Source organism: Schistocerca cancellata, chromosome 3 (assembly GCF_023864275.1).
Source record: "Schistocerca cancellata isolate TAMUIC-IGC-003103 chromosome 3, iqSchCanc2.1, whole genome shotgun sequence".
NCBI classification, from domain to species: domain Eukaryota; kingdom Metazoa; phylum Arthropoda; class Insecta; order Orthoptera; family Acrididae; genus Schistocerca; species Schistocerca cancellata.
The window spans coordinates 579,852,765-579,879,326 of NC_064628.1; the positions used below are offsets into that span (position 1 = coordinate 579,852,765).

Sequence of the window (26,562 nt, forward strand, 5' to 3'; positions counted from 1 at the left end):
TCTGTAACAAAGGTAGCCGTAGTGTTTGGTGTTTGAAGAGGCACCTTATCGAAGATTTATACCGCATGATGGGAAGGCGGACAAACATCATCCGCTAAATCACAACGGGGATGAAAGTCTGTGTTGAGTGATCGTGACACACGGTCATTGGACATGATTGTGAGGAAAAATAAGAGGAAGACAGCTGCAAAAGTTACTTCTGAACTGAATGTGGAATTCGCAAACTCTGTCAGCACCAAAACTACAGGAAGGGAGCTCCATAAACTGGAAACTGCAGGGAGAAATCAGTGATGCAGATGCCCGTAACAAGAAAACGTAATGGAACCATACAACCTGGACTACGCAGCAATGGAAGAAAGGCATTTGGTCTGATAGGTTCTCGTTGCATGCTGTTTCCAATTTCTGGCCAAGAATACGTCCCAAGAGTGAAACACTGCCGTGGGTTCGGTGATAATTCGGACAGCACTTCGTGGTATTCCATGTGCCCCTTGGTGATTCTGCAATGTCGCATTACTGTCAAGGATTAAGTGACCGTTTTGGCTGATCGAGTCTATCCCATGGTACAAAGCTCGTTGCCCAAAGATGATGCTGTGTTCCAAGATGACAGGCCTCCTGTTCAGACATCTCGTATCGTCCAGGACTGGTTTTGTGAGGACAAGGATGAATTGTCGCATTTTCTATGGTGACCAAAGTCATCAGATCTAATATTACTGAGCCTTTGTGGTCAAGTTTGGAGAGGAGGGTGCGTGATTCCTATCACCTCTATCACCATTAAATGAACTTGCCACTATTTCGCAGGGAGAATGGTATTAGCTCCCTTGAAAACCAGCCAGGACTGAGTTATCCATCCCGAGACGACTGAAGGCTGGTCTGAACGCCAACGGTTTTCCTACAATGTATTAGGAATAGTGGTGTGTTTTTGTTGTTTCCCTATTTTTATCCACCCCTTTATGTTGTGTATCAGTGTGTGTGTAACTGTATGTCGTCAAATGTAAGATCGAATGCACCAGTGGACATGTAGGCGGCTGTTGAGAGTCGAAGTCGCTGGATAGCTGCAGGTGCTGGACAGTCGACAGCTCCGTGCGGCTCCGTTGAGGCCCTTAGGAAGGCACCGCCCCTCTGCTAGGGTGTTAACCTCTACGTGCGCTCCCGCAATGGCTATTTTCGCGCCGCGCTGCACGACGCGCCGAGTGTTTTCTCGCTTTACGACGTCACGTCCAGTCGGCAGCGTGAACTCAAAAGAAAGCGGCTTCCGGTGGGCGTTTGTGCGTCGCCAACAGCTACGCCCCGTCCTCGTGTCAGCACTCACAGACAGACAGCGAGAAGTATCTCTGCTTTCGGTGGCCCAATGAACGGAACAGCGAAATACGAAACAATTGTGACAGTTTGTGTTATTAATGATCCACGTTTGTAAAAGGAAGGTGGCCCAGCGTTCACCTTAAAGACGAAGTTGCTAACGTACGTAACAGATACGAGGAAGACGTTCAGAATGCAAAAGAATTTCTTTAAGGGGAGACGGAAGGCAATTTTTATCCCTATTCTGCTAATGCTATTTTACCCTTTGAATAGGTACACTTTTCAGAAGAACTATGATAAACAATGAAATTTTTACTGTATATATATAACACATATGCCTCAATTTACAAGTAAAACCTCTTATGGTTTTGAAGAAAAAAATTTTATTCTTTCACTAGTAAAATTTAACTTTTTTTGTACATTAATTATTATAAAACAGTTTCTGATTGTTTGGTGGTTCTCAATTTACTTGTAATAACTTATTACCATCTGCAGTACAAATTGACTAAATTTCATATTTCTAACCCTACTAGTTCATCCAATAATGGTACCTGAAAGTAAAAAAAAATGTAGTTTTGAGAAAAATCCATTTAAAGTTTAATATTGCAATTCCAGTATAGTTATTGATGAGAATTATGTACCACTAATATTTTCCTGCACCATACTGAGAATCATCTGAATCATGCTGATCTTCTTTTCTTCTCTTGGTCTCTCTTCTTTTCTGTCTGGCTTCTTTTGTGCATTTTAAATTAGCAATATCTGCTTTGCGGATTCTCTCTTTATCTATTTGCACCAAGAATTTTGCAGTATGTCCACTAGATTTTATGCAGAATAATTCCAAAACATCCAGTTTTCTAATTAAACCATGATTGAAGCTTAAAATAGCATCATAAATACCAAATTTGAGGGTTGTAAGCTGAACAAATACAGTTTTCGGTAACCGGTTCATGACATTATTCACACATTCATTTAAATTTTGGCTTTTCCCATGAAGACACTTCTTCAACAAGGTATCTTTACAAAGGTCTCTAAATATGGGTTTAATTTCATTTCATTTAATTAAATGCTGTGCATTATATCTGCATGGCGCAAAAAGGAAGGCGCGGCATTTAAATGTCAGATTGCATATCTCACTAAAAAAATGTCCTATTTATATAAAACAAAAACTGTTTCACGCAAGAAAGACCGGGCAATTCAAATGTGCTAAAATCTAAAAATCGAATTTTTAAAGCCCACTTGCCTCCCGTCTCCCCTTGACCTCGGTAGCAATAATAACTGCCATTGTAATAAATTGAGCCGAACTTTCTTCTGCTGCGTCTGTATTGCGCAATTTGTAGTATGCGGCAATCCGAGTAAACTGATCCCCTACTCTGGCTATCGGTAGTTGCAGTTATTAAAGTTTTTTGGTCATTATGCCATGCTCCATGACATATCACCTATACTGAGTCCACGCTTGGTAATCCTAAAATAAATGCCTAAACAATATTCTGTTAACTATGAATTGAATTTCGACATTGTGAGTCGCGAAATGAAAAATATTCTATAGCCATATCGCTCACACATGTACTATCATAGCTAATACGGTTTGCCTCAGCTGATATTGCTTTATCCTGAGTGCTAGGTAGCTCGTAAAAATGTTTTGGATGATCAGTGTATTTCAGACATTGTGGTCTGCAAGACTTTCACTCAAGTAAATATTGAAAACTGCTTTACCAACATAGTGTCTTATTTTTTCTTCTGATCTGCTTGACTCCATTTTCTACATTAAATTTAAAAATAAATAAATAAGATATTTTCAACTATACATGCTAACTGTGAAGTAACGTTTGTAAATCCATTGTATTTAATCATTTATTTGACAGCCCTAGTGTGTAAAATTACACTTTCGGGTGGGTAGCTAGCTTACCAGTAGTTTGATAATGGAACCATTACATTTACTGGTAGTCCCTGACCTAGCAACCACTTCTAGTACTTAATTTTGGAGTAGAACACATTTCCAAGTCCCTTAGACTGAGAGAATAACATCCCGAATGTGATACTCCGCACCATCGCTGCTAACAGAACAAGCCCAAGTAAAGACTCGCGTCCAGAATGAAGCAAGACAGTAAGTAAGTAAGTAAGTGATGCCAGTAATATACCAGTGGCTGTACGAGAAGAGGTAAACATCAGGCTACGCATCACATTGTGTCCGGTGAGCACCCTTTCCAAAACACACTGACACACACACATCGGGACGAATTTGACCTTGAATGTAAGTTGTACAGTTGCCCGGGTGACGTTCATCATTTCCCGGTGGTACCGTGAGGGGGAATGAGTGAGGACACCAAGGAGACCAACTGGGTTACCTTAAACTGTAAGACCTTATCAGTGTAACCTGAGACTCAAGGTCATGTCGTCCTGTACATATACCACTTCTTCATTTGTGTTGTCATATTGTCCTTAATTGCTTTACCGTTCCTGAAGTTATTTTCGTTCTATCATTACAACTACAATAAAATGCGTGTTTTTCTCACCAGATGCATTTCGTAAAGCATCATCAGCGGTCTGCAATTACAGATACTTACAGTTTGATTAGTTTTTAAGATAAAAAGACAGTTAGTTAACAAGTTGTGGGTGTTTACTTACGGTAATTTCCGCTTGGTTTCTCGCTTACATCATGAAATTCCATCAACTAGCAGGTCTTTTGCTACTTTTTTCGTTCGATTCTGATAGTCTTAGCCTAATTTTTCGCTTCTCTCCAGAACTATGCATTTTATACGCTTTACACAACACACTTTTTCGTACATCACTGTTTATTGTTATACTTCTACGTGTATATTATACTATGTAGTGTTACCAACATTGCCACCAGTTTGTCTTTGACCTGTAATTTTTTTAGTTAATTATATGTGTGTTATTCTATTTAAGTATGTTGCTGTGTATTTATATAGTGTGTAAGAGTAATGATGGAATAGTGATGAAGTGTTTTTTGTGGTGAATACGTGGTGGAGGGTGAAGCAAAGATGAGTGGACATAAGTCCACAGTAGTGTGATGGAGAGTGGGTCGGAGAGAAAGGTGAGCAGCAAGAAGTGAAATGAAAAAGTGTGGAGAGGGGGGAGGGGGGGAGGAGGAAAGAGAGAGAATGAAGAAATGGAAAGGCTGTTTTCTTTTAATGTGATTTTTCTTTTATTTTATGTAGTGTCTGGTTCCCAGTACTTATTTGGTCATTGAGCAACTGTTTATTTTGTATTAATGCTTTGTGTGCATGGAAATTTTCTTGGAAAGGGAGCAGGTGTCTGTCTTCACTGATTCTTACAATATTCATATCTTTTTCATTATTGCTTGTTCTTTGGTATTCCTGTTTTAAATGATCTGCAAATGTTGAATGGTTTGTACTGTATTTCAGTGCTCTGATGTGTTCTTTATATCTTGTGTCAAATATCCTGCCCATAATTCCAAACTATATTTTTTCGAAATCTCTCCACCTGAGCTGATTGGTAATAGGTTCTTGACGTCTGTCTGGTTTTGATTTCAGTTTTGGGATGTGCTTTTTTATTGGGTTGTTTGTTTTGTAAGCGATGTTTATGCCCTGTTTTTTGAATGTGTTTTTTATTTTATCCGTGAGTTTGTTGTGGTAGACGCCAAGACGTACTAGTTGTCTGCATTTCCTGATGTAGGTGAGAAACCAAGCAGAAATTACAGTAAGCAAACACCAACAAATTGTTAACGAACTGTTTTGCGATCTCATAAACAAATAAAATTGTAAATATCTGTAATTGCAGACCACTGATGACGCTTTAATTCAATAAGGTGAAAAGAGTATGGTGAGAAATACACCCATTTTCTTGCACTCGTAGTTGTAATGACCGAACGAAAATACCCACAGGATTTGCTGTCTTACTACTTATCAGCTGCAGCGTACCATATCACAGGCCCATATTGACAACACGGCTACGGGATACCGAGTGCCTACGACTTTTTTCGATTTCTGTAAATGTGTATACGGACGCGACGCGACTGGACGCAACGGAAGTGATGCGTCGCCCGGTGTTTAGCTGTCTTTGTTTCCGCAGTGGTATCCTGCAGACGTCATCAGCCGTTAAAAACATTAACTATGGTAGTCCACAAAGATCTCCACGTATGTGCTCAGGAACCAGGCTAAATGTGGCAAAGATTACAAAAAATGCTCATACAGACAACTTACAACATATCGACTGAGGTCACAAACTAGTTATCATTTATGTAAGACTGGGCTATATTTTATGAAAACTCGCTGTGAGAAGTTGTTGATCAGTACGTGTCAAAACGCACATACGCTAGACGAGAAGTGCGAGCGAGATGTTAATTGCCACGGTACGGCGATCTGTTGCAGGTGGCACGATGAGTTCTGACGTCCCGCCGGCAGAGCAGAAGCAGCAGCCGCAGGAGCAGGAGGAGAAGACGAACGAGGAGGAGGAGCAGAAGAAGAGCGAGGACAAGAAGGAGATAGAGGACGAGGAGCGCGAGCAGATGCTGAACGCGGAGAACCGCGACCGCGACGGCGACGGCGGTGACGGCCAGCAGCCGGAGGTGGGCGGCGTGCAGAAGATGCGGCGCGTGCTCGAGGAGTCCGACCACGAGCCGCAGTCCGCCGGCAAGAAGAAGATACCCATCGGCGGCATCCGCATCCCGGGCTTCCTCCGCAGCCGCTCCCGCGAGAAGACTAAGGTCAGGCCCGCACAATGCTCGTAGTTGCCACTCCTCGGTTACTGTTCTCTCGAATAAAATCATCTAGATCGCTTTATATTTCAAAGATGATATATATATATATATATAGACTTAATTTTATCCATTGTTTTTCAGTGTTTCGTCCGCGACTGTTTTACTTCCGTAAAATGAAGAACAAACCGCCTTCAGTCACAAGTTGCGTTTATTTACTGCACTATGTATTTCGAGCCCTGGAGGCTCATTTTCAGGGGATTTTTAGTGATTTACATCAGGTTTTTTAGTTGTTTGCCAGTTGATATTACATTTTTGTGTTACAACATAGTATATTGCATAAATAAGTTTAACAGCGTTAATAATATGAAACTAACTTACAGTTTAACATTGTATGATGTCTGCTTCTGTTGTGCAGTTGGTATACACAATACACATCTTTAATATATGAAGAGCCAAAGAAACTGGTGCACCTGACTAATATCGTGTAGGGCCCCTGCGAGCACGCAGAAGTGCCGCAACACGACGTGGCATGGACTCGAATACTGTTTCAAGTAGTGCTGGAGGGAAATGACACCATCAATACACCGGGGCTGTCCGTAAATCCGTAAGAGTGCGAGGGAGTGGAAATCTCTTGTCATCAGCACGTTGCAAGCCACCCCACACATGCTCAGAAAATCTTTACGTCTGGTGAGTCTGGTGGCCAGCGGAAGCGTATAAACTCAGCAGAGTGTTTCTGGAGCCACGCTGTAGCGATTCTGGACTTGTGGCATGTCGCATTCTCCTGTTGAAATTGCTCAAGTCCGTTGGAATGCACAATGCACATAAAAAGATACAAGTGACCAGGTAGGATGCTTACGAGAGTGTCACCTGTCAGAGTCATATCTAGACGTATCAGCGGTCCCGTAAAACTCCAACTGCAGCAAAGGCAGCTTGTTTTGTATTATCGCGAAATAGGGGAGATAGTATCACAGACATGATACGTGAATTGGAGTAGCAATCATTAAAAGAAAGGCGTTTGTCGTTGCGACGGGATCTTCTCACGAAATTTCAATCACCAGTTTTCTCCTCCGATTGCGAAAACATTCTGTTGGCACCCACCTACATAGGGAAAAATGATCATCACGATAAAATAAGAGTAATCAGGGCTCGCACAGAAAAATTTAAGTGCTCGTTTTTCCCGCGTGCCGTTCGCAAGTGGAACGGTAGAGAGACAGCATGAAGGTGGATCATTGAACCCTCTGCCAGGCACTTTATTGTGAATAGCAGAGTAATCACGTAGATGTGTAGAACTGTACACACCCCACACCATTACAGAGCCTCCACCAGCTTGAACAGTCGCTGCTGACATGCAGGGTCCACGGATTCACGAGGTTGTCTCCATACCCGTACACGTCCATCCGCTCGATACAATATGAAAAGAGAATTTTCCGACCAGGCAACATGCTCCAGTCATCATACAATATGAAAAGAGAATTATCCGACCAAGCAACATGTTCCAGTCATCAACAGCCTAATGTCGGTGTTGACGGGCCCAGGCGAGGCGTAAAGCTTAGTGTCACTCAGTCATCCAGGGTAAATGAGTGGGCCTTCAGTTCCAAAATCCCATATCGATGATATTTTGTTGAATGGTTCGCACGACTGACACTTGTTGATGGCCCGGCAATGAAATCTGCAGAAATTTGCGGAAAGGTTGCCCTTCTGTCACGCTGAACGATTCTCTTAAGTCGTCGTTGGTTCCCTTCTTGTAAGATCTTTTCCCGGCGCTAAGATGTCGGAGATATGATGTTTTACCGGATTCTTGATGGTCACAGTACATTTGTGAAATGGTCGTACGGGTAAATCACCACTTAATCGCTACCTCAGAGATGCTGTGTCCCATCGCTCGTGCCCCGACTATGACACCACGTTCAAACTCACTTAAATCTTGAGAAACCTGCCACTGTAACCGATCTAACAACTGCGCCAGACACTTGTTGTCTTATATAGGCGTTGCCGACCGCAGCGCCGCATTCTGCCTGTTTACATATCTCTGTATTTGAATACGCACACCTATATCAGTTTCTTTGGCACTTAAAATGATGTGTTTGGGGGAATGCATTTATCTAGGTAACATAGTTAATTGATTAACTTTGCAAGATCACAGGTTAATGTAGGCGCGAAATAAACCATTGCAAATGTATAATGCTGATACATTAATAACCTGTGTAACCAGCAGACTCTTAAAAGCAAGCATGCAAACGTGCGTGCATTGTGGTGGACAAGTGTCAGATATCAGTTTGTGGGGTGGAGTTCCATACCTGTTGCACTTGGTCGATAAATACAGCGACGGTTAATGCTGTTTATGGATGACGATGGTGTTGTCCTCCGATGGTGTCCCATATGTACTTGGTTGGACACACATCTAGCGATCAAGCAGGCCAAGGCAATATGTCGACACTATATAGAGCATGTTGGATTACAACAGCGGTATCTGGACGAGTGTTAACCTATTGGAAAACACCGTCTGGAATGCAACAGGTCGAATCACCAAACTGACGTACAAAGTTAGTGTCAGAGTAAGTGGGACAACCGCGTGAGTGCTCCTGCTGTCGTACGAAATCGCACCTGACACCATAAATCCGGGTATAGGTCCAGTATGCTTAGCTTGCAGAGAGGTTGGTTGTAGGTCCTTAACTGGCCTCTTTCTAACCGACACACGACCATCCCTGGCACCGTGGCAGGACCAGCTTCCATCAGAAAAGACAACAGTTCTTCCCCCAGCCCTACAATGAGCTCTCGCTTAACACCGCTGAAGCCGCAAATGTCGTTGATTTGGGGTCAGTGGAATGCACACTACAGTGCGTCTGGCTCATAGCTGCTCTTGAAGTAACCAGTTTGTAACCGTTCATTGTGTTACTGTGGTGCCAACTTCTCCTCAAATTGTTGCTGCAGATGCAGTACTATGCGCCAGAGCCATACACCGAACACGATGGTCTTTCCTCTGGGCAGTGCCACATGGCTGTCTGGAGCCCGGTCTTTTGCGACCGTACATTCTGCTGACCACCACTGTCAGCAATCATGTATCGTGGCACATTCCTGCCAGGTCTTCCTACAATATCGCTGAAGGAACATGGAGTTTCTCGTAGCCCTATTACAAGATCTAGTCCAAAGGCAGTGAGATGTTGATAATGGCGTCTTTGTCGCCTTAAAGGCATAATAGATTGACACAAACTCACCACGTCCATTCTAAAATGTAACCAACGCTCTTGACCGTTGCAGCGTGTATTTAAAGCAAACCTCATTTGATTAAAATACACGATGCGTTTCGAGCCCTGGCGGCTTATCTTCATGTGCTTTGACAGGCTGCATCAACTTTACATTTCGTTTAATTCTGGGCCTCGCTAGATGCCAACTTTTTCATCTCAGAGTAGCAATTGCAGCCTACGTCTTCAATTATTTGCTGGGCGTATCCCAGTCTCTGTCTTCGTCTACAGGTTTTACCCTCTACAGCTCCCTCTATTACCATGGAAGTCATTCCCTGATGTCTTAACAGATGTCCTATCATCCTGTCCCTTCTTCTTGTCAGTGTTTTCTATATATTCCTTTCTTCGACGATTCTGTGGAGAACCACCTCATTTCTTATATTATCAGTCCACCTAATTTTTAACATTCTTCTGCAGCACCACATCTCAAATGCTTCAGTTCTCTTCTGTTCCGGTTTTCCCATACTCCATGTCTCACTGCCGTACAATGCTGTGATTGCAACTTACACTCTAAAAAATTCCTTCTTGAAATTAAGAGCTATGTTTGTTACTTCTTCGGACCAGGACTGCCCTCTCTTCCTGTACTAGTCTGCTGCCTAGGTAACAGGAATTCCTTAACTTCATCTACTTCGTGATCACCTATTACGACGTTAAGTTTTTCGCTGTTTTCATTTCTGCCGCTTCTTATTACTTTCATCTCCGTTCGATTACTCTCAGTCCATATTCTGTACTTATTAGGATCCAACCAACAGGTCATATCACAGAGGATAGCAATGTCTTCAGCGAAACTTAACATTTATATACTTTCACCTTGATCTTTAATCCCACTCTTGAACCTTCTCTTGCTTCTTTAATGTATAGATTGAACAGAAGGGGCGAAAGACTACAGCCTTGTCTTACACCATTATCCGTCCGCTTCGTTTTTGATCTTCTACTCTCATTGTTCCCTCTTGGTTCTTGTACAGTTGTATATTACCCGTGTTTCCCTACAGCTTATCCCTATTTTTATCAGGATTTCGAACATCTTGCACAACGCTTTTTCAGGATCGACGAATCCTATGAACGTGTCTCGATTTTTCTTCAGTCTTGCATGCCTTATCAACCGCAACGTCAGAGCTGCCTCTCTGGTACCTTTAACTTTCCAAAAACCAAACTGATCGTCATCTAACAAAGCCTCCATTTCCTCTTTCCGTTCTTCTGTGTATCATTCTTGTCAGCAACTTGGATCAATGAGCTGTTATGGCTCTGAGCACTATGGGACTCAACATCTGAGGTCATCAGTCCCCTAGAACTTAGAACTACTCAAACCTAACTAACCTAAGGACATCACACACATCCATGCCCGAGGCAGGATTCGAACCTGCGACCGTAGCAGTCGCGCGGTTCCGGACTGACGCGCGTAGAACCGCTTAGCCACCGCGGCCGGCAATGAGCTGTTAAGCTGATTGTGTGATAATTCACGCGCTTGTTTGCGCTTGCAACCTTGGGATTTGTGTGGATGACGTTTTTCTGAAAGTCTAATGGTATATCGCCAGTCTCATAGGCGGCCGGGGTGGCCGAGCGGCTCTAGGCGCTACAGTCCGGAACCGCGCGACCGCTACGGTTGCAGGTTCGAATCCTGCCTCTGGCATGGAGGTGTGTGATGTCCTTAGGTTAGTTAGGTTTAAGTAGTTCTAAGTTCTGGGGGACTGATGGCCTTAGAAGTTAAGTCACATAGTGCTCAGAGCCATTTGAACCAGTCTCATACGTTCTACACACAAACGTGGAATTGCTACCGCCCAAGTATCTCAATTGCACCAAACCAGCCCGTCAACGACCACACAAGCAGCACGAGTAGCAAAACGCCGGCTGCCGCTGTCCTGCAATTGACGATTGTGATCTTTGTATCACCCGACTGCCCACGTGCGGTGCGGTGCGTGCACGCATGGCAGGCACGGGAGGGCGAGTGGGTGCGTGGCTGGTCCCACCTCGTTGTAGGCTGCCCTTTGTGTCTGCCCAACGTCGTTTAATCTCCACTGCGACGACTGTGAGTCAGAACACTGATTGTAAAAGCGCGTGAGGGCGTTCTGTATGCACTCGTCACACGTGAAAAAGCCTTCTTGACGTCCAGACCAACTGGTTAGTGGACTCGACGATAGCGCCATTTTTCGTTCCGATATGCTTTGCTGCACTTCCGTACGCTGAAGGATTGCAGTATCAATCAGATATTGTTTGAGTGACAAACTTTCCACCACAGAGAGTCTGGCCTGTCAGAATCACTCAGAAGTTGCGTTCACTGTAAAACGTAAGAGGAAAATTAGAGAAAATGAACATTATTGTGAGGAAGCGATACTAACGCCTTGTAAAGTCGTTTCAGAATCATGGTTGCTCACAGCTGCATTAGACCTACTGAACTTATTACACAACCAGTTTTATCACAAACAGACGATCCTCAGGACAGTATTGTCATGTACTTCGCCACAGATGGACTGTACCCTATATGTGCACCTAATTTATGGTTAAATGCAGCTTTTAGTTTGTTACATGATGCTAGTCCGTGGTTATGAGTTGCCATACATCTGATTACGATTTTACAATACTCTCGAAGAGGGTCTGTTTATGACTCAAACTGGTTGTGTAATAAATTGAGTAACACAATTGTGTGTAAACGTGATTTTTCAACAAAGAAAAAACTGATACAGGCATACAATATTGTTAAAGTAGTAACAACATGAAGACATGCTGAAAATTTTTCGGCCTGGTGATGCAAGAACGTGTATCAGGTAAAAAGAATGATCTCTGTTTTTGACTTAGCCGTCTCCGGTAAAATGCCTTTCTTGCGAAGGTGTTTGCATTGAGCAGATGAAGCGACTTCAGTTACCTCCATACTACACACAAAAGGTTTTCCGTCCACAATTTTCTTTGTAGGCGGAAACAGACGAACGTCGGAGGGTGCCAAAACCACGGAATAATGCTGATCACACAAAAAAGATTGACTCATATCACTCATTTTTCCAATGGCCAAAACATATTTCTGGACTGTTTCATTCTACAGGCCTTGCCGAATGTAATTTTCCATCCCAGTGGTCCAGAAGATACGTTTACAGTTCACCAGCGTTTGCTTTATACCGTGCATGGTAATCACCAAGAACAACTCGTTTTGAAATCTAGAAAACTTTAGCTGTAATCTTTCCTCCTGACTTAGCCTTTCCTCTGGCGCAGAGCGAATGGCTCACACCCACTGTTATTTCGTTTCTGGCGTCACCTGATCCATCCATATCTCTTTCCGAACCGTCTAAACATATCCCCAAAAACTCTTTGACGCATTTGCTTTTGGTCAGCAATCAGAAAATGTGGCACCCATCTTGCACAAAACTTTCTATAACATGCACCACATTATTTCTCCTTTTAATCAACGATCGTCCAATACAGTAATCACTCGATTATCCACAGTATTTGGGGACTTGAAAAACGCAGATAATAGAATTCTGCGGATAATCCTCAATTCAAGTAGACGGTAATGTATTAGGCTTGTTCGAAAAGTATAATTAATTACAGTATCATAATTAAAATCGTTAACTTGTGTTTATAATAAATTCAACTATAATCGTCACAATAAACGTGAAAATTCGGTACATACAACGAAAACAGAACAATACAATTTTACATTACCTTATACTGCTGTACTTGGAAACCGAATACAGTCCAGCTCATTACGTAGACCATCTTCACAAGTAAAGCCACGACAGGAATAATTCGCCCATCTTTTTGACTGTTTAAAATGACGGCGCATACTCTTTATGAACTTCCGCTAAATTTGAATGAATTCCTGTTGTGGATAAACTGCTTCAAAAATGTTCGCATGGTGTTGCTCTTTATTCATTTGTGCAAAACTCCCATAACACGTCTAGTTTACAAAAGCCCAATTCTTTAGGTCAAGTTCACACTTGAGCTACATTAATGTGCAACATGTACCAATATAACTAAAATAAGGTGTCATGTGTACCAACGTTATATGTGAGGCCGACTGAGAATTCCCAACCTTAAAAAATGGTTCAAATGGCTCTGAGCACTATGGGACTTAACAGCTGTGGTCATCAGTCCCCTAGAACTTAGAACTACTTAAACCTAACTAACCTAAGGACATCACACACATCCATGCCCGAGGCAGGATTCGAACCTGCGACCGTAGTCCCCACCTTACCCTAGTACAATTTATAGTACCTGAAACTCCACAACTCTTCTTAAGAATTACATGTATTGGGACGTTCATAACAGCCCTTTCAAACCTCGTCGTAGAAATGTGCTATGTGACAGTTTCCTTCTAAGAGTTGCTTTCGTGTCGTCATCTTTAAGGAAGAAAAAGGTTTTCCGTTTCTTCTCCAAGAGAACGACTGATACACTCATTGTATATTTCGTAGCTAACGTTTGTCACTATGATGTTCTTCAGTCTTAGCACTACTACAACAATAACACTTTTATTTCACTTCTGATACGCTCTGGAAACATTCAGACCCTCATTGTACTATACACCGTGTGTGCTTAACCATTAACGACGACTATCAAGAAAATCCTGAGGAATTTTAAACTGATAATATCATTTTACAACATTAAATACCGCAAAACATCTAGTTACACATGACACAACACTGACTTTCAACAGTGTTTAGACACCTCTGGATATAAAAAAATGTAGAAGATCACAGATGAAATGTTCTTGAACAAGCGGAATATACAATTATTTACATTTATCGCAAATTGAATTAAATTTATTATAATGATCAATAAATTTTATATTGATGATTAAAAATGCATACTCCATAAACTTGACCAATTCAAGTCTTATAAATGCTGTAGAATAGAATAATTACGTTGCCTAATCACGCACTGGCAGCAGCCACGAAGCTCTAGAGATATACAATACACAAAAAAACAATCTGCGTACAGTGAGTAATTAACACTCATGAGATTTAAAAAAAAATAACTCGACAGCGAAGATTTAGAGGACATAATTAAATTATGTAATTTTACTGTTTTGTTTCATTGGATGAGTTGCTACCTATCTTCTTTTCCATGTTTTTAGGGGTCACAGCCGTAAACACACAGATCTCCAAATCTGCAGACAGTCTCAAAACTTTCATAACAGTTAAAAAATGTTCTTCACGATACTGTTAACTTACAGAGATAATGTTGTTGTTGTTGTTGTTGTGGTCTTCAGTCCTGAGACTGGTTTGATGCAGCTCTCCATGCTACTCTATCCTGTGCAAGCTTCTTCATCTCCCAGTACCTACTGCAACCTACATCCTTCTGAATCTGCTTAGTGTATTCATCTCTTGGTCTCCCCCTACGATTTTTACCCTCCACGCTGCCCTCCAATACTAAATTGGTGATCCCTTGATGCCTCAGAACATGTCCTACCAACCGATCCCTTCTTCTGGTCAAGTTGTGCCACAAACTTCTCTTCTCCCCAATCCTATTCAATACCTCCTCATTAGTTACGTGATCTACCCATCTAATCTTCAGCATTCTTCTGTAGCACCACATTTCAAAAGCTTCTATTCTCTTCTTGTCCAAACTATTTACCGTCCATGTTTCACTTCCATACATGGCTACACTCCATACAAATACTTTCAGAAATGACTTCCTGACACTTAAATCTATACTCGATGTTAACAAATTTCTCTTCCTCAGAAACGCTTTCCTTGTCATTGCCAGTCTACATTTTATATCCTCTCTACTTCGACCATCATCAGTTATTTTGCTCCCCAAATAGCAAAACTCCTTTACTACTTTAAGTGTCTCATTTCCTAATCTAATACCCTCAACATCACCCGACTCAATTCGACTACATTCCATTATCCTCGTTTTGCTTTTGTTGATGTTCATCTTATATCCTCCCTTCAAGACACCATCCATTCCGTTCAACTGCTCTACCAAGTCCTTTGCTGTCTCTGACAGAATTACAATGTCATCGGCGAACCTCAAAGTTTTTATTTCCTCTCCATGGATTTTAATTCCTACTCCAAATTTTTCTTTTGTTTCCTTCACTGCTTGCTCAATATACAGATTGAATAACATCGGGGATAGGCTACAACCCTGTCTCACTCCCTTCCCAACCACTGCTTCCTTTTCATGCCCCTCGACTCTTATAACTGCCATCTGGCTTCTGTACAAATTGTAAATAGCCTTTCGCTCCCTGTACTTTACCCCTGCCACCTTTAGAATTTGAAAGAGAGTATTCCAGTCAACATTGTCAAAAGCTTTCTCTAAGTCTACAAATGCTAGAAACGTAGGTTTGCCTTTCCTTAATCTTTCTTCTAAGATAAGTCGTAAGGTCAGTATTGCCTCACGTGTTCCAGTATTTCTACGGAATCCAAACTGATCTTCCCCGAGGTCGGCTTCTACTAGTTTTTCCATTCGTCTGTAAAGAATTCGTGTCAGTACTTTGCAGCTGTGGCTTATTAAACTGATTGTTCGGTAATTTTCACATCTGTCAACACCTGCTTTCTTTGGGATTGGAATTATTATATTCTTCTTGAAGTCTGAGGGTATTTCGCCTGTTTCATACATATTGCTCACCAGATGGTAGAGTTTTGTCAGGACTGGCTCTCCCAAGGCCGTCAGTAGTTCCAATGGAATGTTGTCTACTCCGGGGGCCTTGTTTCGACTCAGGTCTTTCAGTGCTCTGTCAAACTCTTCACGCAGTATCGTATCTCCCATTTCATCTTCATCTACATCCTCTTCCATTTCCATAATATTGTCCTCAAGTGGATCGCCCTTGTATAGACCCTCTATATACTCCTTCCACCTTTCTGCTTTCCCTTCTTTGCTTAGAACTGGGTTTCCATCTGAGCTCTTCATGTTCATACAAGTGGTTCTCTTATCTCCAAAGGTCTCTTTAATTTTCCTGTAGGCAGTATCTATCTTACCCCTAGTGAGATAAGCCTCTACATCTTTACATTTGTCCTCTAGCCATCCCTGCTTAGCCATTTTGCACTTCCTGTCGATATCATTTTTGAGACGTTTGTATTCCTTTTTGCCTGCTTCATTTACTGCATTTTTATATTTTCTCCTTTCATCAATTAAATTCAATATTTCTTCTGTTACCCAAGGATTTCTACTAGCCCTCGTCTTTTTACCTACTTGATCCTCTGCTGCCTTCACTACTTCATCCCTCAAAGCTACCCATTCTTCTTCTACTGTATTTCTTTCCCCCATTCCTGTCAATTGTTCCCTTATGCTCTCCCTGAAACTCTGTACAACCTCTGATTCTTTCAGTTTATCCAGGTCCCATCTCCTTAAATTCCCACCTGTTTGCAGTTTCTTCAGTTTTAATCTACAGGTCATAACCAATAGATTGTGGTCAGAGTCCATATCTGCCCCTGGAAATGTCTTACAATTTAAAACCTGGTTCCTAAATCTCTGTCTTACCATTATATAATCTATCTGATACCTTTTAGTATCTCCAGGGTTCTTCCATGTATACAACCTTCTATCATGATTCTTAAACCACGTGTTAGCTATGATTAAGTTGTGCTCTGTGCAAAATTCTACCAGGCGGCTTCCTCTTTCATTTCTTAGCCCCAATCCATATTCACCTACTACGTTTCCTTCTCTCCCTTCTCCTACACTCGAATTCCAGTCACCCATGACTATTAAATTTTCATCTCCCTTCACTATCTGAATAATTTCTTTTATTTCATCATACATTTCTTCAATTTCTTCGTCATCTGCAGAGCTAGTTGGCATATAAACTTGTACTACTGTAGTAGGTGTGGGCTTCGTATCTATCTTGGCCACAATAATGCGTTCACTATGCTGTTTGTAGTAGCTTACCCGCATTCCTATTTTCCTATTCATTATTAAACCTACTCCTGCATTATCCCTATTTGACTTTGTATTTATAACCCTGTATTCGCCTGACCAAAAGTCTTGTTCCTCCTGCCACCGAACTTCACTAATTCCCACTATATCTAACTTTAACCTATCCATTTCCCTTTTTAAATTTTCTAACCTACCTGCCCGATTAAGGGATCTGTCATTCCACGCTCCGATCCGTAGAACGCCGGTTTTCTTTCTCCTGATAACAACATCCTCTTGAGTAGTCCCCGCCCGGAGATCCGAATGGGGGACTATTTTACCTCCGGAATATTTTACCCAAGAGGACGCCATCATCATTTAATCATACAGTAAAGCTGCATGGCCTCGGGAAAAATTACGGCCGTAGTTTCCCCTTGCTTTCAGCCGTTCGCAGTACCAGCACAGCAAGGCCGTTTTGGTTATTGTTACAAGGCCAGATCAGTCAATCATCCAGACTGTTGCCCTTCCAACTACTGAAAAGGCTGCTGCCCCTCTTCAGGAACCACACGTTTGTCTGGCCTCTCAACAGATACCCCTCCGTTGTTGTTGTACCTACGGTAGGGCTATCTGTATCGCTGAGGCACGCAAGCCTCCCCACCAACGGCAAGGTCCATGGTTCATGGGGGGGGGGGGGGGGGATAGAGATAATACATTACTGATTTAAATACCACCATAACTGAATTTGACGTGGTGGCATTACAAATCGTAACTTCTTTTTCTTCTTCTGTAGTGGTCAATCCAAGGATTGGTTTGCAACAGCTACAATGGCAGCTTGTCTCCATTCTGTGCGTCTTTCAGCTTTTCTCTTCATTTCTTTATAGGTGTTACATCCCACATCTTTCACGATTTGATCCATGTACCTCAGTCGTGGTCTTCCTCTTGGTCTTTTTCCCTCGACATATCCTTCTATGATTGTGTTCAGGAGTCCTTTATGTCTTAATAGATGGCCTTACAAATTGCACTCTTCTTTTAACAATGAAACTCCAGAAGCTTCTCTTCTCACCTGCTCTTTCCAGAACCACTTCGTTTGTGACCATGTCGATACATTTTATTTTGAGCATGCGTTTATAGCACCACATTTCAAAAGAATTTAGCTTCTGATCTTCCTCTGTCCCGAGAGTCCATGTTTCACACCCATAGCATGCCACACTCCACACATATGATTTCAAAAATCTTTTCCTGATTTCAAGCCTGATGCTCTTAGATGTTAAGATGTTTTTCTTCTTGTTAAAAGCAGCCTTTGCTTAAGCAATTCTACTTCTCACTTCTGCCTTGCTCCTTCCATCCCTGGTAATATTACTGCCCAGATAAGTAAATTTATCAACTTGTCCAAGCAGTTCATTGCCTACATGAACTTGGACTTTCACTTGATCTTTTTTGTCGCATGCTATTACTTTTGTTTTTGCTTTAATAATTCTTATATTATATTCTTCATCCATAACTTTATCCATTATATTCATAGGACTACAAGATCTTCTTCGCTTTCAGCCAGGACAGCTATATCTTCGGCATATCTTATCGTATCTATTCGTTGGCCATGAATTACTACACCTGTCTGTGAATTTTCCCTTACTTTTTTTGGCGCCTCTTCAATGTAGACGTTAAAGATAACAGGGGATAGTGCGCAACCTTGTCGGACACCTTTCTGTATCTGCACCTCTTCTTGTTTTGTACGTCCACGGATAACTGCTGTCTCGTTTTTGTACAGGTTCCATATAATTTTCCTATCTTTATGGTCTATTCCTACTTTTTTGAGTACCTCAAACATCTTATCCCATTTAACATTATCAGAGGCTTGAAAATCTTTTCGGGTTTGCTGCCGGATCCTAAAATCAACTTGACTCGATATTTCGGCGATCCAACTGTTCGCCATCTTCAGGAATGCTGCTTCTGCTGATGAGTCCCGCTGAGAACTTTGGTACGGAGAGCCTATGCCATTTCCGACACAGACAGCTTAACCCAAGAACTTGAGCATTTGATGACTGTTTTTAAGGAAAATGGATATACAGAGAAACAGATTCGTCGGGCTATGGAATTTGGACCATCTCCGGAGGCGTACGAAGAGGAACATAGGTCTGTGGCCTTTCTTTCTTATGCTGGAGGCTTATCGTTTAAGATTGGACGAATTTTAAGGAATTTTAACATTAAGAGTGTGTTTCGTCCACCTTCTAAGATTAGGGCTCTTCTCGGCTCTGTGAAGGATGATTTGGGACTTAGGAAACGCGGAGTGTATAAAATCCCGTGTCAATGTGGGAAAGCTTACGTTGGCCGTTCTATTCGCACAGTGCATGACAGGTGTGTGGAACATCGCCGTCACACGAGGCTACAACAGCCGGAAAAATCGGCCGTAGCAGAACACTGCCTAAATGAGGGACACAAAATGAAATTTGAGGAAACTGTTGTGATTGCCAACATTTCCGGATTTTGGGATAGTGTCTATAAAGAGGCGATTGAAATTAGGTTAGCTGATAATTTAATCAACAGAGACAATGGGTTTCCTCTTAGCAAAACGTGGAATCCCGTATTATCTCGCATCAAAACTGAACGTTCTTCGGTTCGGCATGGATTGCGATATATCGCTGCCAGCAATGTTTCACCAAGGGCGGCGCCACCTCCCTGTTTTGAAAGGTAGAAACCGTGATGGGCGGCGCATGCGCCGTGTACTGAACGGTGGCCTATATAGGACGTTGAATTGCAATCTTGCGTCAGTTCTCAGCGGGACTCATCAGCAGAAGCAGCATTCCTGAAGATGGCGAACAGTTGGATCGCCGAAATATCGAGTCAAGTTGATTTTAGGATCCGGCAGCAAACCCGAAAAGATTTTCAAGACTTATTACGCCGGGAAAGCTTACGTAATCACATTATCAGAGGCTTTTTCTACATCTACGAAAGCTATGTATGTTGTCAGGTTCTTATCTAGTCGTTTCTCTATTATTAGTTTTAGAGCAAATATTGCTTCTCTGGTTCCTCTATCTTTCCGGAATCCCAACTGGTCTTCGGAGAGTGTAGCTTCGACTTTTTGTTCTATGCGTTTTAGGATAATTGAGGTTACTATTTTAGAGGCGTGAGTAACTAGGCTGAGCGTCCTATTTTTTTCACATCTTGTAGCATTTGCCTTCTTTGGAATGGGGATCATAATGTTTTTCTCAAAGTCTGTAGGAATTTTACCCTGCTCGTACATGTTGAAAACAAGATTATACAACTCCTGATTGAGTTTTGCTCCTCCAGATTTCAGAAGTTCGGCTAGGATATTGTCTATACCAGGCGATTTGTTGTTTTTCAATTTTTTCAGAGCTAGTTCAAACTCTTCCTTTAATATAGGTTCACCTATGTTGTGTGCATCTACTTCTGTTTCTTCTTCCATGATGTTTTCAGACAGGTCTTGTCCGCTGTACAGTTTTCCTATATATTGTTTCCATCTTCTTGCAACTTCATCATCGTCATCCAACATATTGCCATTTTCATCCATCACAGCCCTACACTTGTTTCTTCTGTCTCCAAAGCAATGCCACACACATTTATAGGCCTTGTCGATATTTCTCTTTCTCATGTTGTCCTCAACTGAAATACAGAGATCATCAAGGTATTTTTCTCTTGCTTGTTTTGCCTCTCTGTTGATTCTGTTTTTCAGACTCTTGTATTTCTCTTGGCCTTCCTTCTTCACAGAATTTTTTAATTTCCTTCTTTCTTCCATCATATTTAGTAGGTCATTAGTGATCCATTCCTTCCTTTTCTCTGTCCTTTCTTTTCCTATTACTTCTTCTGCTGCTTCTAAAATACCAGTTTTTATTTTTTCCCAGCTGCTTTGGATGTCATTGCAGCCCTGCGTATTTGTTTTCTTGTCTGTTTCTAGTTGACAGTGCTTCAGTGTATTTTCGTTTTTCAAGTTTGTCAAATCCCATTTACATGTACTTCTTTTTTTAATGTTCTTGAATTTTAGTTCAGTCGTCATCATAACGAGTATGTGGTCACTTTCCACATCACAGCCTGGATATGATCTGCTGTCCTTAACTTGGTTTTTAAATCTTTGCTTCACTAATATGAAGTCAATTTGATATCTGTTAATGTCACCAGGCATTTTACAAGTATATCTTCTTCTTGGATGATGATTAAAGAAGGTATTTGTAATGCAAAGTTTATTTCTTTGACAGAATTTTACAAGTTTATCCCCTCTTTCATTTCTTAATCCTAATCCAAAATTCCCTGCCACATCCTCTTCTTTACCTTCCCCAACAACGGCATTCATATCTCTCATGTTGACAAGGTTTTCAGCTCCTTTAATTCTGCCAATTACTTCTTAAAGGTGGTCATAGATCATGTCGATTTCATCATCCTCGTGCCTCGTAGTTGGCATGTATGCTACGATTATGATTGTGTCTTTTGGTTTAGTTTCCAATCTGACATAAATGATCCTCTCACTATGTTGAACAAATCCTATTACTCTTAACCAGATCTCTTTATTGAGGATAATTCCCACTCCTGCAATCCCGGAATTGTCTTGTGCTGTTCCAGTGTGTTTTATTCTGTAATCCCCTGACCAAAAGTCGCCAGCGTTTGGCCATCTCATTTCTGAGACTCCCAGTACATCAATATCCATTCGTTTCATTTCCATTTTCAAGTTTTCCAGTTTACCATATTTAAGAAGTGATTTGACGTTCCATGTTGCTATCCTTCTTTCATTAATGCTTTTGGATTTGGGTATCTCTTTAGTTGTCCCCGCCCGGAGATCCGAATGGGGGAGTATTTTACCTCCGGAGAATTTAGCCAAAGAGCTTTCCATCATAAGCTGTTGATTCTTGGGATACCCGCCCGGGTCTTTAATGGAGTGGTTTCCCGTTGCTTTCTCCATTCTATGCCGTTGGCCACCTTGTGGCTCCTCCACCTTTAGGAGCCGTTTCCCACCCCAACGGCAAGAGAGTGCCCTTGCTTCTAGCCGCTCATCCGCCCTCCTACAAGGCCGTTGGCATTTGATAGAAGGTAATCTCCTTATCCCGGGAGATATTCGGCTCAGTAGAAGTATAGGTTGGAAATGAAAGACCCCTAGCCCTCGAAACCTAATAGCGTCAGGGTCGGAAAAGAACAAGAGTTGGCCGAGGGTGGCCAAATAGGAAAGATAAAAGTGAGGAGCCTGGCATAAGTAAGTGGAAGCAATGCCAGGACTCAGCTCGGGACCCCGTGGTCGCCGGCCACGTACTCACTAGGTGTGAGTCCCTGGGGAAAAATCGTAACTGTACAGTCTATAACAAATGACTGGCGTCCGTCGTATCCGCACTAAGTAGTGAGGATTATATTCTATCAGCAGGCCGCGATATGGACATAACTCAGATGGAATTTGGTTCCCGGCCGCTTTAAAAAACACACAGCAGTCGTAAAACAGTTTGCATAATTATATGAAACACTCCTTAACGTATCACTATAGTATTAGATAACTACTTCGCTTTGATTAGGATTTTGGGTTGGATACAACTGGGACTATATAGTTTGTAGTTTGTCGACTTGCAACTTCCGGGATGAAATCGCTAGAACGTGTTCCGCAACAATATGAACTTTGTTCTGAGCACCGCGTTAAAAAAAAAAAAAAAAAAAAAAAAAGTGTTTGTATTCAGTGGTATGCGAATCGGCAGTGATTTTTTTTATATGATAAATGCCCAGTGACATCGTTCCGGAGTACATGTTAAAATGCAGTCTCCTTATAACTGACTGGTTGAGTCAGTTCACAGCTCGGAGGAACGAAGGGTATGGGACCACAGCGGTATTGTAATCAACGTCCGTGTTGAATATAGCTTTTATTACAGTGTGTAACACCTCCACTAAGATCAGTCTTTTCCACGTTAAAAAACATAAAAAATATTTCGAAGTGTATCTAGACTGAACAAAACCATTTTTTCAGATTTGTCATTTCAGTCCTTAGAAAAGGATCCCCTTCATTTGAAAGATGTTGAACAGAAAGTCACACGTCAGTCTTAGCTGCCGGTGTACGACAGGTAGGTTTCAAATTTTAATTACCACCTCGAGAAGTTCAAGCTGCGACCATGAAGCCTGGTGTCAGTCTTTCTCTATACACTGACCCTTCAACGCGACACATTTTTGCAGTTGCAAGACCTGACAGTACCCTAGGTTGTAGAAGGCTCCATTTTGGCTGTTCAGGAAATTTTCCACCTGGAAAGCCGTCATTCTGAAAATGGCTGCCAAGCAACACTTTCTTCATGCGAGGAACGAAAAATATGTCGCTGAGTGTCATCTCAAAAGAATACGGGGAGTGAAGCAAACTTTGACAGGCTAAAGAAGCAGCATATATGACTCTCTTGTGCAGAATGGGTTGGGTTGTTTGGGGGAGGAGACCAAACAACGAAGTCATCGGTCTCATCGGATTAGGGAAGGATGGGGAAGGAAGTCGGCCGTGCTCTTTCAAACGAACCACCCCGGCATTTGCCTGGAGCGATTTAGGGAAATCACGGAAAACCTAAATCAGGATGGCCGGACGACGGATTGAACCGTCGTCTTCCCGAATGCGAGTCCAGTGTGCTACCCAACAGCACCACCTCTCATTCTTTTTGTTTCGTTTTTTGTTGTTGATCTCATTTTGTTCTATATTGTTCGTGGCGTACGTCCGCTGACACCCGTTCAGGCTCTTCGTTGATCCGTTCACTCAGTTTTTGTTTATTACAGAGGGCCGGTAACCCCCTGACCGAACACGCTAAGCTACCGCGCCGGCAACTCGGTGTGCAGAATGAGCCTTGGCGATGTCGTGTAGCAAAAACACCTCCTTAGACAGCTTGCCATGGGTCTTCGTCGAGAATATAATCTGTTAGCACGACACCATGGCACTTCCGAAAAAACTTACGCTGACGATTGAGTGTTGGGTTTTTGTGGCCTGCGCTGCCTAAACACCGTGTTGCTTCTGTACACTTACGCCATCGCAAAGAGGCCCGTTGCAGCGTTGTTCACCTTGAAATGCAAAGAGCGAATTACGGCTGCATAATCCAATTTACTTACGGAATACACCATTTCGTTTAGGCTGCTCTTGCGGTGTGCTACGGTAATGTGCCGCGGGGAACATACGAAAGATTAATCACGTAACTTTATTTTTTCTATGTGATTACTAACAGTGATCACTAACAGTGATGTTGCTGCAGGTTTTGCCATGGCACGACCGCAAAGTCTTTAGCGCCCGACTAGCCTCGCAAAATCTTAATGCTGTCTGTTGATGAATGTTATGAATTCCTAACTGGTAATAACGATAAAAATAGAGCAGCGTGCAACGTCAAGGGTTGACTCTTCGATTATCGTGGCGTTACAAGTCAGCCACCCAGAGTGTGGAAAAATAACTTGATTTATTACAAAAATTCCAGACGTGACCAGTAAATACATTGAGGTGACAAAAGTCATGGGATATCTCCTAATATCATGTAGGACCTCCTTCTGCCCGACGTGGTAACTCGACATGCCATGGACTCAACAACTCTTTGGAAGTTCAAAATGGCTCTGACCACTATGGGACTTAACTGCCGAGGTCATCAGTCCCCTAGACCTTAGAACTACTTAAACCTAACTAACCTAAGGACATCACAAACATCCATTCCCGAGGCAGGATTCGAACCTGCGACCGTAGCGGTCGCACGGTTCCAGACTGTAGCGCCTAGAACCGCTCGGCCACAACGGCCGGCTCGTTTGAAGTCCCCGTCAGAAATACTGAGCCGTCCATAATTGCGGAAGTGTTGCCGGTGCAGGAGTTTAACACGATCTGAGTTGCCAAATCATTCGCTCGAATTTTCCAGAATGCTCTTCAAACCAGTTGCCAACAACTGTGGCCCAATGACATGGCGCATTTTCGTGCATAAAAATTCCATTGTTGAATGGCTGCAAATGGTCTCCAAGTAGTCGAACATACGAATTTCCAGTCAGTGATCGGTTCAGTTGGACCAGACGCCCCAGTCCAGTCCATGTAAACACGGTGCACACCATTATGAAGCCACCACCAGCTTGCACAGTGCATTGTTGACAACTTCGATCCGTGGCTTCGTGGGGTCTGCGCCACAATCGAAGTCTACCATCAGCTCTTAGGAACTAAAATCGGGACTCATCTGACCAAGCCACGGTTTTCCAGTCGTCTAGGGTCCAACCGATATATGGTCATAAGCGTTGCAGGCGATGTCGTGCTGTTAGCAAAGGCAGTCGCATCGGTCGTCTGCGGCCATACTGCATTAACGCCAAATTTCGCAGCACTTTCCTAACGGATACATTCGTCGTACGTCCCTCACTGATTCCTGCGGTTATTTCTGGCAGTGTTGCTTGTCTGTTAGCACTGACGACTCGATGCTGCTCTCGGTCGTTAAGTGAAGCCCTTCGGCCACTGTCTTCCCTGAAATTTAGTAATGTAGGCACACTCTTGACTCTGTGGGTCTCGGAATATTGAATTCCTTAACGATTTTTGAAATGGACTGTCCTATGCATCAAACTCTACCTACCATTTCGCATTCAAAGTCTGTTAACTTCCGCGGTGCAGCCATAATCACGTCGGAAACATTTTCACATGGATCACCTGAATAAAGATACTGCCGCCATCTTAATATCTGCACGTCGCTGTTCCACAGCTCTTGTCATCTCAGTGTAAATGCTGGTGGTTGTGACAGCGCGAACTCACTGACATGAGCTTCTCGCCGCGGTAACAAGCCGATGGCCACACCGCCACAGACGGTCGCGTTCGGTGCAGCGGGGAGGCGTGCGGGGCTGACAGTGAGCGCGCCTCGGCTATTACAGGTTATTGAGCGCTGCTGCGAGGGGGGACCGTCAAGAGAGCTGCGGCGGACAATGGCACCGCTAGCTGTACGGCGGCCGGCGGCGCAGCGCTTGATCGGGGTGCTTCGCCGTGCGTAATCCTGCACAGACTACTATTAAAATGTCATACGGCCAGATTATCTGCTCCGGGTGAAGAATTCCCGCAAGAGCATGAAGATAACTTGCGCCAAGTCGGACTGTGCAATAACAAACAATAGGTGCAGGAGCTCTGTTTGGTAGCGCAGACTCGTAAGGCAGCGCCGGCCGGGGAGGCCGAGCGGTTCTAGGCGCTTCAGTCTGGAACCGCGCGACCGCTACGGTCGCAGGTTCGAATCCTGCCTCGGGCATGGATGTGTGTGATGTCCTTAGGTTAGTTTGGTTTAAGTAGTTCTAAGTTCTAGGGGACTGATGACGTCAGATGTTAAGTCCCATAGTGCTCAGAGCCATTTGAACCATTTGAACATCCGCTTGGGATTCCCGGTTCCTCAAAGAGGGGTGGTCTGCCACATCGTTCTCCGTCATTCAGGCTTTTGTGACCACACTAACTAAATTGATACAGGGTACAAGGTCCAGTCACATTAATATGACCCCGCCCATGTTCGACGTCAACGTACTTCAACCACTCAAGACAGCAGGTGGCAGCACTAGTAGTTGAGGGTATATAAAGCGTGTCGGGGGGACGCGGAAAACAGTGCAGTCGCTGTCGTAAAGCAGAAACGGAGCGAT

General features: G+C 42.9%; 1 protein-coding gene across 1 annotated transcript in view; it reads left to right on the plus strand.

The window, feature by feature from the left end:
- LOC126175440 (neurotactin) overlaps positions 1-26,562 on the plus strand; it is a 264,898-nt gene that overhangs the window by 133,304 nt on the left and 105,032 nt on the right. The window contains exon 2 of the mRNA XM_049922242.1: positions 5,649-5,983. Within this exon, the coding sequence (XP_049778199.1) occupies positions 5,657-5,983 (327 nt within the window). The 5' untranslated portion in view covers positions 5,649-5,656. The remainder of the gene's footprint in view (positions 1-5,648; positions 5,984-26,562) is intronic.